This window comes from Durio zibethinus, chromosome 19 (genome assembly GCF_047325235.1).
Source record: "Durio zibethinus cultivar Kanyao isolate XHJ-2024 chromosome 19, ASM4732523v1, whole genome shotgun sequence".
NCBI classification, from domain to species: domain Eukaryota; kingdom Viridiplantae; phylum Streptophyta; class Magnoliopsida; order Malvales; family Malvaceae; genus Durio; species Durio zibethinus.
In genome coordinates this window covers 7,860,674-7,879,866 of record NC_143180.1, presented here as the reverse complement: position 1 = coordinate 7,879,866, position 19,193 = coordinate 7,860,674, and the positions used below count along the sequence as shown (strand labels likewise).

At 27.6% G+C, this 19,193-nt stretch overlaps 1 protein-coding gene and 1 long non-coding RNA gene across 4 annotated transcripts; one reads left to right on the top strand and one right to left on the bottom strand.

Moving 5' to 3' along the window:
- The first annotated feature begins 11,560 nt into the window (after positions 1-11,560).
- On the top strand, positions 11,561-13,713 carry LOC149513417 (uncharacterized). Of its 3 annotated transcripts, none has more exons than XR_016330367.1 (5): positions 11,561-11,674; positions 11,906-12,231; positions 12,323-12,415; positions 12,528-12,833; positions 13,057-13,713. It is a non-coding gene; the product is annotated as an uncharacterized LOC149513417 (long non-coding RNA). The 3 variants fall into 3 exon arrangements; XR_016330368.1 differs by lacking the exon at positions 11,561-11,674 and having other exon boundaries at positions 11,681-12,054; positions 12,151-12,231; XR_016330366.1 differs by lacking the exon at positions 11,561-11,674 and having other exon boundaries at positions 11,681-12,231.
- A 796-nt stretch (positions 13,714-14,509) lies between these two features.
- On the bottom strand, positions 14,510-16,467 carry LOC111309560 (receptor-like protein EIX2). Its single transcript, XM_022908587.2, has 2 exons — positions 16,433-16,467; positions 14,510-16,328 (listed from the first exon to the last, which is right to left on the bottom strand). The coding sequence occupies exons 1-2, from the start codon at positions 16,465-16,467 to the stop codon at positions 14,510-14,512; spliced, it is 1,854 nt and encodes a 617-aa protein (XP_022764322.2).
- Between the last annotated feature and the right edge of the window lie 2,726 nt (positions 16,468-19,193).

Below are 19,193 nucleotides of genomic sequence, written 5' to 3'. Positions count from 1 at the left end.
TCTTAAGTTTTATTATTTTTAGTACTAAATAAATATTATGCTATTTACTTTAGTATTTGAAATAAAAAATATTTTGAAAAAAGGTTTAAAATTTTTAAAAAGATTTATTTAATACATTATTTTTATGATGTATTATTTTTTACTAAATAAATACTATATTTTTCAAAATGTTCATTAGAAAAATATTTCTTAAAGCTTAAACAAACATTTTTTTATGTTTTTACATTTCTCAAACTTAAAATACTATTTAAAAGTTATTTATTTAAACTTAAATGAAAATTAAATTGTCGTTTTAAAGTAAATTTATTTATTTCGAACTTTATATATTTGGATATTATTGTTTTGAAAAATAAATTAACTAAAAAAAGTTATTTTGCGGGGATAATGTTTTTGTAACAGTGCCTTTGATTTATTTTCTGTATTGATTTATAAAGTATTAATATAAATTATATATAGCTAGAAAGTTATTTGAATTTACTTTCTAATGATCTAAATAGAATTGAAATTTGAGTTTTCTATGTGAAGATATTGCATTTTTATCAAAAAATAAACCTATACAAGATGTCTAAAAATTGTATAAGTGGTAATTTTGGAAATTCAATATAATTTTCATGCATTGATTCAAATGCTAAGTTTTCACTACAACACAAATTGTTCTTAAAAGGAAACAATTTGAGACAATAAGCTTATTTGTCTTTAAATCAAAATTTTCAAAAACAAATGTCATATGGGTTGCTATATAATGACATTTGCCCCTAATTGATATATTATTTTTAATTAAAAAAATAATTAATATAATAATTGATAGCGGCTTTTTTACATTTCGTTTTACTTATAAAAATATTGTTGTTAATGATTAAAAAGTATTAACTACAAAATGAATAGAAAAAAAGTATAGTTTGCATAATTACCTTAATGTTTTAATTTTTCCATACTAATCTATAAATTTTTAAAGATAGAATTTTAAGCCTTTAATTTAGGACATTTTAAAGGCAAAACAAAATAATAAATCAATATACAATAGGATTCCTATTGCATGTCACCCCTTTCAGTATTTCATTTAAAGATAATTGCCTAATCTTTTGATTTAGGAAGGAATAACAAGCGAGTTACAATATATTCTCTTGAAACCACACTAAACTTTCATAAGAACAAAAAAAAAAAACACATATAAACACACACACAATTTCATCAGGAGTTTACATTTACTCGTCTTTCAAGTACTATTCAATTAAAAACTATTGAAGAATTGGAATAATCAAAACAAGGAATGAAGATTTTTTTGAAAGTATTACAATAAAAAAGAAAAAATTTGAAGATAATTTTCATACCAAAAAGGTAATTTTATTTAATAAAATCATGAAGTTTTTATACAATTTGTTTAAATAAAAGGTGAATTCTACCTTTTCTATAATTTTTTGCTAAAGATTGTAAATATATCTTGAGTTCTCAAGTTAGGGTTTCTGTTTAAAGGGTCTACCCATGAATAAGAGCCCATCCGTATAGAAACTGCATGGCAGTTTCTTTATTGTTTCTAGTTGATAGAAATTGCTCACAAGGCAGTAGTATTTTTTGTATTCAAATAATAAGTAAAAACTGTTATGTTTTTCTTCTCAAAATATGGCAACCGACCATATGAAGAGATGAAAAAACAACATTCTTAAGACATAAATATGCCATGGTCTCCTTCTCTTCAATAAAACATGGTATTCGGCCATGATAAGAAACATAAATGATGACTTTTAACACTGATCATTTTGTTTTTTGTCTTCTAAAAAAAATCAAGTCATTTTCTTTCCTAACTTCAGTTAATTACCAACCATTATCTTACTTTTAACATTGTTCAAGTCATTTTATTTTGAATTTTAGCTGGGTCTAAATAATTTTATCTTTGAACCTAGACATAATAGATGTTCATGTCTTCGCATAATTTCTATTGCATAGCAAATAAGTAAAAGAGGCAATTGTATACACTCTAGTTTGTCCAAAGCTTAAATCAATTAAGTTTGGATTCGGTGGAAGCCCAATTGATGAATTTTATTTTACTTATCTTTTATTGATGTTGTATTTATCTGTATATATATATATATTTTATTTATCCTCTTTTATTCATTTTTATTTTTATCATCTTGTTTGTTTTTTATTTTTATCTTGAGTTATATTTCATTTTACATATTATCCATTATTTCTATTATTTCAAAAAAAAGGAAAAAATAAATAAAAAAATATTGAGATTAGGCTTGCTGATAAATTAGAAAATAATAATCTCAATTGAGTTAGTGTTGATTTCAAATTCCTAATTTGTCTTTTAAAAGGACTTGCAATTAACATAATTAGGGAATAAAAACATACACAAATCAAAGTCAAAAGCACATAGAGAAATCACTAGAAAACACCCTCATCCCACTGCCATCTATACCAAAACATCACCTCATTATCCTATTACCATTTCACCATTTATGCTAGAGCCTCATTTCAACCCAACATTCCACCGTAGCTCAACCATACGCAATCGTTCTATCCTAGCCACTTCCATAGTCGAAAAAATTAAACTCATTGGCCCAAGCTCCACATTGGCAATGCCAAACTCATCTAGCCTAACTCAAGGTCCCCAAAGCTAATAATACACCACAATATGTAATAAAAAAAAAGGAAAAAAGTCTAACTCTTAAACCCAAATGTCATAGATTTTCCTTGCTAGAATTACCACAACCATTACCATTGCTAAACATAATAATCGCTGCTCCACTACTCCTACAATAAAAGCATAGCCATAATACAATCTCAGGTTAAGACCACCAGACCTAACAACAACCGTGTAACACAATACAATTACTAATCAATAACCAAAATTCCTTAGCAACCAATAGTTATGAAAACCAAAACAAAAAAACATTTAAGAAACCATTCACTTCTGTAATCGAGACCAATCAAGCTGCCTAAACCGAGCCTTTTCACCATCAATTTCCCACCAAAGTCCATTATCAATAAGCCATAAAAAAGGCAAAAAAACATAAACAAGAAAAATATCATAAAAAAAGATATTTTTTTTGGGTTTTGGTTTAACACATTTCCAATGGGTTTTAAGTCGCTAAATCTGGTGAAAAGGCAACTAGTAACAAAGGGAGAAATATACCTCGAAGCAATTATGATCGGCACAGCAAGAAGAAGATTTTGGAAATGAAAACCATGATCTTGGCACCCAGATCCGTATAAATCTATCGAATTTTAAAGAAAACCAACCAAAGTACATGAAAAAAGAGATCAAAATAAGTTGTTGGGTGAAATTTTGGCCTTGATGGTGATCGATCGATGGTGACAAAAATGATGGCACTCCATCAGAATCTAAAAACCTTTGAAGTTGCCAGTCGATGTTCATATAATTATAGAGAAAGAAAGGAGAATAAAAGTTGTAAAGAGAGAAACAAAATGAAAATTGACTAAAAAACAAAGAAAAGAAGCTTTTATACACTAAGCAAAAAGTTTACATATTAAAAAATTAAAAAATTAGACTCTTTAAGATCCGTGCAGTACTCAATGGGTGAAACTCGGTCGCAACTCGTTCTAACCTTCAATTTTGAGCCATTACCTATTGAGCCACTCAACCAAGCCATGAGCCGCGATTAAGTCAATCCTTTCTAGAGCTAAACCGATTTTTAAGCCATTGAACCGAAATTATTTTTCTAGTTTTTTTAATTTATTTTAGTTTTATTTATTCTTTTAAGATATTAAAAAGTTTTACCAATATATTGAAAGGTTTTTAAATAAAAAATAATTTTAAAAAAATAAAATTTAAAGAAAATAAAAAATTTTACCAACATATTGAAGAGCCTTTTGAATTTTTCATAAAAAAAATAAGTTTTAAAATAAACAAAAAAAAAGTTTTAAAAAGCTTTTTCAACATATTGGAAGGCTTGTGAATTTTTAAAAATAAGGTTTTACCAACTGATTGTAGAATCTTATGATTTTTAGTTAAAATCTAAAAGAAAAAAAGAAAGTAGTATCCTACAAAATCCTATCAATATATTGAAATATAATTCTAGTAAAAAATCTTACCAAAATATTAAAATATATTCCTAGAAACAAAGTGTTTTTATAAAATTAGATTTTAAATCTCTAATGATAGAATTACTAAAAGTGTTACAAATAGTAATCTCGATATATGTTCTTAAGTGAGAAATCCTTCCTAAATTTTATTAACATATTAGAGAGTTTGGGTAATAATTTTCGATAATAAGATTCTGAATCTTATTTGATTATCACAAATAAAAGTTTTTATAAAAATTAAATAAATCCGATAATAGAGTCTCCTCAAAGTGTGACAAATAATCTCTTTGAATACTTTTAAGGTGAGGGAATATCATAAAATTATTCCAATATATTGGAGTAATTTTAAGACTATTTTTAATAACTAATTATTTGGTAAGATTTTTACTGCTTTGGACGACACGAGATCAAATAGGTACCATTCTTTGGATTGACGTTGTACGGTGTTATAACTTTCGTTACATATAACTATACTCCTAGACCTAGATTTGGTTCTATAGACTAGAATATATCATTTAAAGATACTCAAGTCAAGCTTGAAATATCTTTTTAAAATAGGACAAATTCAGTTAGATGCCTTATCTCATCTAAATAAAAAATATTGATGTGACTCTTTAAGTTGTGTTAAGCGATAAGTCCACGAATCTATACGTTATGACACCATACTCTCATAAAACTTAGGTAAGCTTTTAGGTTTGGATGGATAGTCTGACTCTTAAATAAGTTTATCTGACAATACTAGTTTGATTGAAGGTAAATGTTATTTGAAGTTCATCCAAACCAACAGTAGATCACATTTTATGGGAAGAAATTGTGTAAACATTAAAATATGGAAAACTTGCAATAACCTCCTTCTTGTTCTCTTTGTTAGAGCAAGACTATGGGCTATCTCCTATTGCAAAATGCTTATTTTAAGTTTAATCTATTTGTAATTATATTTTTGTGTAGTATCTTTAAGATAAAAATTTTTCTTATGTTCTAGTACTTTTCTAATAATAATTTGAAATTTTTTTGTGATTATGTTACTATTTTAATGTGTTATTATTTAAACTTTTTGTTTTGTTGCAATTATTTTCAAATAATAATTTAAAATTCTTTTTGTGGCTATTTTACTCTTTTAGATCTACTATTAATGCAAGGACAAGATCTTTAGCAATCAAAACAAGTGAGAAACAAGCAAATAGCTATGCATTTTTGGAAAAGGTTTGTGCATTTAATTCATTTTCTTTTCTTTGTGTCTCTGTATTCAAAGTAGTTGATTCTATTTTGTGTGTTTGCTTTTCTTAAATAATGGATACATATATTATTTTTTATTGACATTGCGTCATAATTTTTGCCATCATCGTAATTCTATAGCATTATAATCACTGTCATAACATATAGATCCATGGACCTACAACTAGACATGGGTTAGAAGAGTCACCACTAATCTTTTCTTGTTTAAGTGTGATTAGCCATCTAATTGAATCTGATCTGTGAAACCAGAATTTAAGTTCTAGAATACGATTACACGTGGGAAAGTTTATAGCACCCCCACAGTGCTGATTCAAAGGATGGTACTAGTGTGATTTTAAATTATTCAAGCCTTGAACATGTTGATAATTTACCAAAATATTTAATATTGAAAATTAGTCTTAAAATTATCCCAATAATTTAGTAGCAATTTAAGATAATATTCTCACCACATGAGTATTCATGGGAACTAATGTCCCATTCTAAAGAGGCTTCGTCATCAGATTTATTAATATATTTTTATTCAAAAAAATTAGTAAAGTCTCCAAATAGTTTGTTAGGACTTACTTTAAAACAATCATCCAATAGTTTAACGGATAAAATTATCTTTTATTTTTTATTATATTTTTTTGAAAACTGATTTAGGAAATTTTTTAATAGTTTGTTGGATTCTATTTAAAAATTAAATCCATGAAAATCTTCTAATAGTTTGGTAAAATTCATGAATTTATTTTACAGAGATTTTTATTTGAAAAAGATTTTTATTTTTTATTTACTAAAATTTTTTTATACATTTTTGAAAACTTATTTGAAATTTTCTTTTTTGTATTATTTTTTGACTCATTTGAAAAAGATTTTTTTTTAAGTACTTATCTTTTTTTTAACAGAAATAATTTTTACAAGATAATAAATTTCTCAAAAATAAAACAAAAAAAGAATAAAAATAAACTAAAAATCAAATCAAATCAAATAAAAAAATAGAAATAAATGAAAAAAGAAAACCCTGTGATCGGGTCGGGTTAATGCATGGGTTGGCACATTGGTTAGCGGGTCAGAGCGTGGATCCTAGGTTACCAAAACATTACCATTTTGGGGCAGTATAAAAGCGAGCTTTTAACAGTTTATCCTAGATGCCTTTATTCTCTCTCTCTCTCTCTAAACCCCCAAGCGTTCTCTCTTCTCTCTAAAACCCAATTGAGATCTCATCGAAAATTGGAAATCCTTGCTGAGTTCTGGAATATCCCATAAAAAATTCATATTCCACCAGAAAACTCATCAAAAAATTCATATCCCATTAGAAAATTCATCAAAAAATTCAAATATTCAAACTTTAAACCCAGTTTTCTAGAAATAAACCCAAAAATTTTCCATTTTTTTCAGATCCTCTCCAAAATCTTTCAGAACCTAATCTCAACCCCTAGCAACCTAAAATTAAACCCAGAATCTTCAAATCTCACGTAAAAACCTCAAATCGATTCTAGAATCCAAGAACCCAGAATCTCAAAAACCTAGTACTGCTCAGAACACCTATTTTATCCAAATTAGCCGTGTCCCCTCTAAAATCCATTATATCTTCTTTTTTATATTATTATTCTAATTTTTAAGCATCCTTAGAACAAATTTAGGAAATGGACAAAATCAATCCAAGTTTGAATGATGGGATTTGATTTTGCCCAAACCTTAGCATATATCTAAGTTCATTACTGATTGAAAATTTTCTTGATTTGAGCTTTTATTGACCTTTTGACCTAATTTGATTCCCAATTTCAATTATTTAATCGACACTTAGAAAGAAAGGAAAGAAAATAATCATAATAATAATAATTTTGATAACAATAATAATACTAATAAACTATGTACAATATAATAATAATAATAATAATAATAATATAATATAATATAATATAATATAATATAACTATAATATATTGCCATATAATATACTATGTTAATATACTAATATAATATAATAAAATAAAAATAACCTTAAAAATATCCTTATTGACCCCGAATACATATGGATGTCTACAATCACTCAACATCAATGGCTTAAAAAGTGAGTCAAGTAACTAACACACATTTGATTATATAATTTTTAGATATTTTTCATAAAAAAATGAGTAGAATTATATAAATCACTAATCGTATTTACTTAATAAAATTATGCAAGAAATAATATCTATTTTATTTAAAAGTATTAAATATCACACAAATGGTGTGGCCAAAAAAACACTAGTTAATAAAGATCCTATTAGTAAAGTGAGAGGGCTATAATCAAGACCCAATTTTTTGAAAATATAAATTGAAATACCTCCAGATAAAGATAAACTTTTAATAAGACCATATAAAAGTTACAAAACCATTGAAGATGTCATTGGAACTATTGTTGCTTGGTTTTCCCATCAAGTAAGCTAAATAGTTAATTAAATTTTGATTAGAAAATATGTTATAGAAGTTTAAAAACTTATTAGAAAATATGTTATAGAAGTTTAAAAACTTACTATATATATAAAGTGTATAATAAAGAATTATAATTTGACTTTACTAGTTTTATTTGTTTGTGCTTTTGAAACTAGGTTTTTAAAATTAACTATTAACTCTTGCGATCATGAAATTAAGTTGAATGCTTGAAAAATTATAGTTGTATTATGTTATGAAGCATTTGCTATGTGTAGAAAGGTCAACTTTTTGAACAATCAAAATGTTAAAACTTTTTATTTGTATTTTTTTTATATTAGACATTACAATTTTAGTACCATGTACCCATAATGGTGGTTTTTTAATTAATTAATTTTTTTACTTCTTTACGTTCCCTATATGATCCTTTTTACTTTGGTTAAATTTTGTTTGATTAGTGTTTAAAATAAAATGTTTGGCTACAAATATATATGTGTGTATGTGTGTGTATGAACGTGTACAAATCATGTAATACCTTTTATATGGTCAAAACCATTTAAAAAACAATATATTTAGAGGGCGATGTAGAACTTTCAAAATTATTTGTATAATAGGATTATAATTGTTGCTATTTATAACTTTTGACAAATTTTTCTACCATAAAATCGTAATTTTGGGTTTAATTTTATTTGCCTCAAAATTTAAAACCAAAGGCACAAATATTTGTCTTTAAATATGAGAATTAAAGACTAATAAAATTTGCTTTTAAACGATTGTATTAAAGGTAAATAAATAGATGCTATAAACAATTTTTAAAGACATTTATATCTACTTTTGTTTGTTCAATTAAAGGCATATATTTTGTTGTCTCTAATAAGTTGCTAAATAAATTTAGCGATTAAATTATCCAAGACAGATAAATTGACTAACTCTAAATCATTTGAAGATAAATAGTTGAGTTTTTTAGACTAATATATATGTCTTTATATGCCATTTATGTTGTAGTGTTTATATGAAAAACCATTTAAGTCTAGTTTTTAAATCTTCAAATGGATCATGATTTGGAGTTTTATAACTCAAGATACGTTCAATTTAGCAAGAATAGTGCAAAAAGTTCAAAACATCCTTGAATGATTTCCAACATGATGGGATCGATTCCCTATAAAAAAAGATTGATATCTTAGCCTATAATGGTTAAAATTTGAATAGAATACTTAAAGGATCGATCTTTTATGGACAAGATCGATCCCTTATGCCTTAGCACCCTATACTTTAATAGCCCCCAACAACTAATTTTTTAAGGAAATATTCACCAACTCAGTTCTAATGGCTCCAAACTTATTTCAACTATAAAAAGGACTCTTCTAATACAAAGAAGGTATGAGACAACATCCTAAAAGTATTCAGTTCATTCTCAAACAAAATCAAGAGCATCAAAGAGTTGTAAAGCTTTAATTCTTCCCATTCTTGTATCCAAACTATATTTGTTCTTCCTTTGTTATTATTTGTACTTCATTTAAAAAACACTTAATCTTTGAAAGGTATCCTATAATTTGTAGATTTCTTTATGTTCAAAAAGGATTTTTAAGTCAATGGGTGACATATCCTTTTGAAAGATATTGTAAACAGAATTGGATAGAATCCTAAAAAGGGTAGAAATTGCCATTTTGACCTTAAAAGATAGAGATTACAATTTGTAAGAGAAATTTTCTACTAGTGGATTGTGCTTGGCTAGGACAACTATAGAAGTGGACGAACATTACGAGGTGCTACAACTTTTCCCATACGTAACATACTCCAGAATCTATTTTGGTTCGTAAACCAAAAGATTTTTAGTAAATCTTAGTTAATTTTAAGATTTATTAAAAGATAGATTTAGGTGGTCAATCGCACTTAAATAAAAAAAAAATTATAATGACTCATGTTTTTATGTCTAGCAATAAAAAACCATTATGACACCCATAGCTTTTAGTGAAAAAAATCATTTTGTTATAAAAATGCATTAGCGCAATCAAATGCCTAGCTGAAAGCAGTTGATTACTTTAATTGAAAAAGTTTACTATTACAAAATTATATTAATACAGTCAAATGTCTTAGGAAGGAAATTGATTACTTGGATTCTATAATAAAGGTAATAAAAAATGCCCTAAGCAGGGTAATCAACTGACCTACATGAAAAGCATTATGGAATAAAATTTATAAAAAGGCTATCAACTATTTTCATCCAACAGTTGACTGCTCTAGTTAAAAAAGTTATGTTTTTTTAAATATGAAAAATGATTTTTCTTGTAATAAATTATAATCATTCATTAAGTAATTTTTCATTTATTAAATATGAATAATCACATCTTTAATTATTCCAAAAGTTGTGTTTGCTTATTACATTAATCAATTAAGTTACATATCCATTGAATTAATTCTTTATAAATAATGAAGGTTAGAACATACTTGAAACACTTGAATAACTTTTAGACTTTTCGCACTCTTGCTCTCAAAAATAGAAACAAGTCACTTTGACGTTGTTTGTTGAATAAAACTTAGCCTAAAACTAGATATTTTTGTTCCTCCTTAAGGTTTTGCTTAATATGATGAATAAAAACTAGAAAGATGGAAAAAAAATTGGAAAGATAAAAAACATATTTTTTTTCTCTTTCCATTAGTATACTTGGTTGGAAAGATGAAAAAGTTTGAAAGAAATTGTATTTTCTTTCTATCCATTACTTAGTATAGTTGAAAAATAAAAAGAAAGAAAATAAAAATTATATTATTTTATCATTATTATCTTTGTGAATTAAAAAGAAAAAGAAAAATCTAAATATGGTAAGCATTTTTGTAAATATGCAACACATACTCACATCTTTTTCATTTTCTCTAATATTTTATTTTTAATTTGAAATGATTTGTATTTTAAATATGTGAAATTTTAATCTTTCCTATTTTCTTTTCTTATTTTCTTTTTTACCGAGCACACTAAAAATTAATTTTCTTTTTATTTTTCCACCCTTACCCATCCATTCTTCTATTTTTTCATTTTACCAAGTACATCTAAAGTGTTTAGTGCTTTAAATTCTATTAATGTAAGGTGAATTCAAACAAAAATTTCATTATATTTCATAAATTATTTAATTTACTCTCTTATATCCCTAAAATTGATGGACACAAATAAATTTTTTTTTTTAAAAGGTATTATTTAAAACTATTTTTTGCAATATTTTATTCTCCATTTTGATGTCAATAGTCACCTATGCAAAAAAATTTATCCACAAAATGATGAAAACAACAAAAATCATAGGATATGTTTTTTTTTTTTTTTTTTTTCTCAATTTAAGCTTGCAATTGATTTCCATTTGATGTTGGCTGAATGACAAGATACACTTAATAGCAAATTATTTAAATGACCAAAAAAATATATTCAAGAAATGAATTGAATATAAGCTGTCTATAACAAGAACACCAAATGAATGAAATAATTAACATAAAACGGATTTATTATGAAATTTTTAATTAAATATATTTTCTTTCTTCAAATCAATGTTATTTTCTTTTTGTATAAATGATTCATATTCAATATCATATCAATTTTGTTAATATTTTAAATAAAGTTGAATCAATAAAATTAGATTTTTTATTTATCAGATAAAATTTACTATTACTATTAATTTTTTTATTATGATTGAAAATATAATAAAAAAATTATTTAAAATAACAATTAAAAAATAAATGAATGTAACTTAATCTTTAAGATTCCTAATTATAGACATGCTCGTAGGCAAGACATCGGACAAAATTTTAAAGTTTGGCCTGATCAATTCGACTTAAAATATTATTTTATTAGTAAAAATTATATATTTTATTTAATTTAATTTTAGTATATAATCAAGCCTCTAAACGGCCTCAATCAGTGGGTCGGGTCGGACTTGGGCAAACTTGTGGAAGCGCTACTAGTTTTGGCCCGACTTTCCGCCATAGAAGCAACCAAATTGCACGTTAATTTCAGGTTGGGTTCTCATAGTTAGAGGAGAATTAGGAATTCAGTAAAACCTCAATTGTTCTATGAATCTTCTTGCATGAATCTTTGTTTCATAACAATCCCAGCAAACATGCGCTACTGGAAACCATCGAAAGGGAACTTACCAATTCAACCCTCTAAACCTCTCCCTATTATTTTTCACAAAGAAAGTCTGTTCATTCCCCCCCAAACTCAATCTTTTTAACTTCAAATTTACAGGTGTGAGTGCATTGATTTGCATATGGAAAGGCATGGTTAATACAGTGGACAGAGGTAGCCCTGAAAAGTGATTGAATTTCGAAATAAAAGAAGCCGCTTTTGATGTTTATCGAACTGTACGTGGTTGGGAAGTTACGTGGATAACATGGGTCTGGACAGATAAAGTTTCCCAATTCATTTTATTTTTGGGTGATTTTCTATTTGTACCAACTTTTTTTTTTTTTTGTACATCGAAATGAAACTAGTTATGGGTCTTCATTGGTATCTTAGAGCAGCTGAGGAGGTGAAGGCTTCTAGGATTCTGAGTTTAACAGGTGTTTGGGTTGGTAAGATTTTTATTTCTCATTTCTTTCTTTTCGATGTTTGATTTGGTTTTCATAATGTGATTCCTCTCTCTTTTTAATTTGTTTACAAAAGTGGCGGATAAGGAAAGCGGTTGCAGGCGTTGGATTTGGATTCCAAATTTGCTTAAGGTGATAGCATGAACCAACTAGACTAAGCATTGCATTGGTTCGTGATTCCTCTCTCTTCCTACTGGGTTCATACTTCATATGAGGTTGAAAGTTGCACTATTTACATCTTGGTGAATGGAGTTTTAATGTTTTATAGGTTGTCATTGCAGGCAGAGGAAATAGACATTTGGGTTATCATATTTAATTGTTAAGTGGGCAAGGGATGCATAATCTGCATGGTTTGGCTCATTGGCTCTTTCTCTCTTGTTTATTGCATTATGCATTTTTTGCTGGGAAGCTCTAAATGCAGGGAACAAGCAGGTTTCATGTTCTCACCCCACTCATGTTAGGCGTTTTAACTAAAGACAGCAAGCAATACTCATTGCTTTTAATTCTCTTACTGAAACTATTGATCCTGAAGAACATTGTTGAATACTGTTCACATCCATTGATGGTCCTGAACTGATAGAGCAAGGGTGAGAAAGACTCAAACCCTACACATTTGCGTCGGGTAGCTGCTTGTTTTAGTCTCTTTAGACATGCATTTGCACTTGACATTAAGATTTTCACCATTGTCCAAGACAATAACCCTTACATTTAGTACCGATGTCATTTTTTCTAGTCTAAATTTATCCGGAGAAAGAACCTGGCCTCCTTGATTGTCTTTCCTGATTATTTGTTTTCAAATTTCTGCTACAGAAAATCAGAAATAGGCAGCAACTGTGGTAAAAGTGTCGCATTGGATAACATGCTATGGTTTAGCAGTTAATGTCACCACAGATCTGACTCCCTTCAGTTGGATAGTCCCATTTGGGTTACAGGATCTTCAGGTTGGAGGCATAAAGTGGTTGCTTCAAGATTTTCAATCATCCACAAGCGAAGCATATATGCAGAATCCTGATCCTTACCGGCTAATTGATGTCTCCTACCAATCCTTGCTTAGTTTTCTGAAGATTTTCAGCTTGAAATCCACCAAAAGGCCATACTCATGTCTAAATTTTGGAGAGAAAACCATTTGCCAGATTGAAGCAGCCAGGCCTGGGAGTATAGTTGATTGCCTCAAACAAATATGTCAGTCAGATATTTTTGTATTCTACTGTGCCCTTCAGGTCATGAACTAGTTCAGTTAACTCTTCTGGGAGCATTAACCTTTCACGAGTAAGATTTGCTTTCCCAGTAGGATTCTACGTGCCTTTAATCCTAGTTCTAAAGTCCAAATGTGCAAAATGTAGAAGTTTAGCCATACTGGGAGCTAATGGTTTTTTGTATGGTTGAAATTTTAGAAAGAAAACTACAAAATTATTTGGATTTAACTACAATTCCAATTTCAGATTGGCTACAAATGTTTGATTTTCATTTTAAATGCCAACTTATGTGGTTATGTTTTAATTTTGTTTAAGATTAAGGTATTCAGCTAGCAGACGGAATTGATATATATATTTCTCAAAACAAATGAAAAGGAAATGAATAAAACATAAATCATGGATCAACTAAACCTTCTTGTAGTTTAATTCATGGTCAGGTGTTCAATACAAGAGAGTAACTGCAAAACAGCATTGGTCTGAATTCTAATCTTTTTAGTCCTAACGTTTACTTTTTTTTTATTCTACATGATTATTTAGAACAACATGTTCTGCTGACTATTTGTGCTAGCATTTGAACTATTTGCTGACAGATTTTTATTTTTTACGAATATTTGCCGATGGATTATGGAATAAACATTCCCCATGTAGAAATATAGCTTTTAAATCTGATTGACCCATGTTAAAGAGTGTTAACAGAGTTCAACTATACCAACCAGTTTGATTAATGTATGAAATTCGTAAAATGCTAGTATGGTGTTCAATTCTCAAAACTTTTGCTAAGAATTGTACTTCCAATGATGAGAACAGCTACATCATGAAATTTTGAATCTTTTTTTAACTCAAGATGAAATATGCAGGATGAGAACAGTTAAATCCCCAAGATGTTACTTATCAGGCAATCGAAGTTTTTGCCTTTTTCTTTAATGGCAAGTATCAAAGTGACAACAAATCAGAGAATTAAGTAAACTATGCATCCATATTGATTGGAGTATTTACATTAAAAAAGATCATAGTATATTAAATTTTATTCAAAGACGTCACAAAATTGAATTTAAAACTCAACTTGGTTAATTTTTACAATCATTCTTAAGAGGTGAAAACACCAATGGCAACTTTTCTTTTTCATTCTTAAGCCGCACTTTTATGTACAGAAAAGACGCCACGAAATTCATATGCAATTTTGCCCAGACATTCGAAATAAACAAATCCCATGACTGACTGTATGACATAGGGGCTGCTACAACAAAAAATCCAATCAAAAATCCAAATTCCACAGTCAAATAAAACCAGTTCACTTCTTGTTTATTACCCACATTTTCTGCTACGCTGTTGCTGGCGGTGGGGGCCATCGTAGGACTAGAATTATTAGTTAGTGGTGGTCCAGAGAGCTTATTGCCAAGGAAGCTGGATGCATCGAAGCTTTGGAGCTGAGTGCCCATTGGGATTTTTCCAGTGAGTTTGTTATTGGACAAGTTCAGGTAACTCAAGAAGGATAGCTCAGCCAGGCTTTTTGGGATTTCACCAGAAAGATTGTTTGTGGATAAATCAACACATTCTAATAATACCATGTCACCAATGTTATCAGGAATCCTTCCAACCAAAAGATTATTTGACAAATTCAATGAAGTCAGGCCTATCAGACTTGTCACCTCCTCAGGGATCTCACCTGATAAATTGTTGCCTGAAAGATCCACTAATTTAATTAGTTTAAGGGTAGTGCTATAATGGAGTACCATTCCTTTCATCACAAGTGCCATACTGTCAAAAAAGCATCCTTTAGAAGTTTTATAAGATATCTTGCCATCTGATGTATTTCTTGAGACCATGGCACTAAGATTGCGGATACAGCTTGGTATTTTTCCGGATAAATTGTTGTGGGAAAGGTCCAAAATTTGAAGACGATATAGAGCACAAAATTCTTCTGGTATGGGACCATGAAAACTGTTTGTTTGAAGGCTGATAATGATTAATTTTGAGAGGCTTTCTCCCATCCATCGTGGTATTTCTCCGAAGAGATGATTTGCACCTAAGTCAACTGTGAGCAATTCAGTACAATTTCTCAGCGAGGAGGGCACTACATCGACTAGATTGTTGTTTCTTAGGTGCAAGGATTGAAGAGAAGTTAAAGCTCCCATTGAACTTGGAATCTTACCATTAAAATTGTTGTTACAAAATTCTATGGCCACCAGTTTTGGCCAATTCTCCCAACAATCTGGTATTTCTCCTGAAAACAGATTATTGCTAAGATTGAGAACTTCCAATTTCATCAGCTGAACCATTCTGATGCACAAAAAATGGGAGATAGTTCCTGACATGGCATTGTGAGAAAGATCTAGAGCAGTGACATTAAAGGATATAGGAAGCAATGGACCAGTGAAGTTGTTGAAACTGAAGTCTAGCACAACAGAACAATGGCTTGTTGTGGAAAAATCTGGAATGTTTCCCTGGAATTGATTTCCAGAGATGTTCAGATAGTGCAGATTGGAAGTCAAGTTCCAAAACCAAGCAGGGATTGGAGTTGGTTCAAAAGTATTGTAGCTTAAATCCAGGCAAGACAAATGCTTCAAATCTAGTAAAGAAGGGTTCAACTTACCACCTAACTTGAGCCTGACACGTGCTTCAGCTTTACCCTTTGATTCACATACACCCTGAGAACGTCCTAGTTGAAGCCCAGTGACATGGCCATTGTTGCAAACAACTCCAACCCAATTGCAGCAATCTCCATAACTGGTCCAATTAGCTAACATGTTTGAAGTGTCTATCAGATCTTGTTTAAACTTCAAAAGAGCTTGCCTCTCACTTTGAATGCAAGTGATGCAGAAGCTATGAGTAAAAATGTTTAGACATAGCAACATCAAGATATTGATTGCAACAAAATCCATTAACCTGAACCATAATGCAACCCCTGGAAATCAGCATTAACACTCGCCCCTGGTGAATATTTTCTCGTAACAAGAAAAAATGACCAAAGTTATTAAAATGCAGAATACCCTAAATTATCTTTCTGGGAAGTTTCCAAAACCATTGCTGGTTTCATTCTGGGAAAAGCTGCTGCTTGCTATTTGTCCCACTGAAAAGGGGTTCAGGACGAAATTCATCGAGACGTGATTAAGTTCAAATAAAATACAAAGTGTATAATAAACCTCATTAAATCTTGATGTGTCTTTTCAATAGCCGTCAAAGAAATTTCAGATAGATATAATATTTTGTACTTTTTGGAACTTTTTGTCAGTGAAAAGCAAATCCAGAAAACCACTTGAGGAAAGAATTTCTAAAACCTTTGTTTGGAAGTTTCAAAAGCTTGTTACTGAAGGCAATGTCCCTCTCACATTTATATATAGTAATCATCAATAAATAATTGGTATGGTCATTTTCATTGAAATTAGGACCAACGAAAGTGACGGTGAAAGTGAACAGCAACATCATTGTATTTATGTAATGTAAAATATTAATAATTTATAATTTTATAATATTTTATATAAAAATTATGTTATATAATTTATATTTATATAAAATATATAAAATATATTTTTATATTTATTAAATTTGTATCATTTTTATTAAAATTTTTAAAATATATTATTTTATATTTTTTATGACATGCCAATTTTTAAAATATCTAATATATTTTTTTGTCTATTTCTTTCTTTTCTGCATTACTAGAAAATTTTTCTTAATTATGCTCGGAGTAACAATTTTTTTATTTTAAAAAATATGATTTATTATAATGTTTTAACTAACAATAAGCATGAGTATTATTATTATTTAAAGATTTGGATTGGAATCTTCTCAATTCAATAATAATAATTAATTAAAAAAATCAAATTCTTCCATATTTCGTTACGATTTTTTTATTGTTATAATATTGTTCTTATACCAAATGAGGACGTAAATGCATAGTTTTTTTTTTTCTTTTAAAGGAGACAGAGTCCTGCAACAAGAAGAGAGGGGGGAGACTGAGATCGAATCCCAGCCCTTTATCTTCTTCAGGCTTATTTGGCCACTAGGCCAAAAAGCTGAAGAAGACAAATATATAGTAAGTAATTTAGTATATAAATATGAGTATTTTTTTAAGATATTATATGGACATTTTGAGAGTGAATCTTTTTTTTTGTAATTTTTATTATTTTGTTAATTGAGGTGGATTCAACATATTTTATTCTATTAGCTTTTGGTTTATACCAAATATATATTTAATTACATCATACACCAAGTTACTAACTATACATCATAATAATATGTAAGATATTTCTAAATTTTAAGATATTTATTAAAATATATATATTAAAGAACTTTGAAATTTAAATAGAAGATCAATTCAATTATTTTTAAGTTACTAATAACAAAATCTAATTTAAATGTATTATGTTTTAAAAAATATATTTTTAAATAATCTAAATATATATATATTTCAATTTAAAATTTTCAACTATAATGATATATTATTTTTTAAAATAGGTTTTCCTATAATATAAAATATATTTTTTAAATAAAAAAGTCAAATGTAGTGATATTATAAAATAGATTTCTTAATACTTTAAATATATATCATTTTAAATTTGAAATTTTAAAATATAATTTTTATTTTTAGAGATTTTATAATAATTTTTTATTATTTGATTATTTTTAAATTTTAAAAAATCAAATATCACATACATTAAAAAATAATTTATTTTTTAACTATATTCTCAATCTTAATTATATTTTTTGTAATATATATATATATTGAATATATAAAGGATTAAATAATATTAATTTATATAATTAAATACATTTAAATAAATTAAGATAATTCGGGTAACAAGTTAGTTAATTAATAAATTAATTAACCCAATTATCTTTTTATCACTTGTATTGGGCTAAATTTAGCTTCGATTTGAATGGCTATATTTCTTAGTCTATTCTTTAGATTTTTTTTGTCTCAACAATAATTTCTACCAAATGTATGATAATTTAAGTGATTTTTCAAGAAATAAAAAAATATAAATTCATTTTTAAAATAAAAAATATAAAAAAAATTTTAAATTTATGAAAATCTTAATTAATGGTTAACTTGTGTTTTAGGAAATTTTAATAAATAAAATGTAAATTTAAGATTACGTACTGACAATAAATAAAATAATTTCTCTACATAATATTGGCTTAACGATTATGATGAATTAGTGTTTAATCTGCCTTGAACATGGCTTGAATCATTCTTACCATATGTCTTTACCATTTGCGGGAATTTATTTATTTTTTTTTACATAGGAAATCATAGCCTTAAAATAAAGTAAAAATTATAAGTGCTGAATTTTGAATTTGAATTTTTGGTTGAAATTTTTTTTTTACAATTTAATTTTTAAATTTGGTTTATGAAATGTGAATTTTGAGATTTTTAAGATTTCTAACAATGTGAAAAAATGAGAAAATGTAGTGATTGATTTTAAAAGACAAAGCCTTTCATTTTCTTGGAAAATAAAAAATATGAGTAAAAACGTGTTTGATAATTGAAAATAAAAATAAATTTTTAGAAAACAAGTTTTTAGGAAACAAAAATGAAAATGGGTTAAAATATGAAAAAAAAAAAAGAAAAAGAAGAAGATGCTTTAAATTGTGAAAACAATAGATGTATATTACTTTTTTTTTTTTAATGTTTTACAAGTTATTATATTTAAACACTTTTTAATGTCATTAATTAAAAAATATATATTATATTTATAATTAGATGGCATTAATAGTAATATCATTGAATATCTTATTTATTTCTTT

What these genes read in the sequence shown, in the direction of transcription:
- LOC111309560 (XM_022908587.2), bottom strand. Translation starts at nt 16,467, where the DNA reads ATGGTTTTGGAAACTTCCCAGAAAGATAATTTAGG. An exon ending in TCCCAGAAAGATAATTTAGG is followed by an intron (nt 16,329 to 16,432) that starts GTATTCTGCATT and finishes ATTATGGTTCAG; the next exon opens with GTTAATGGATTTTGTTGCAA.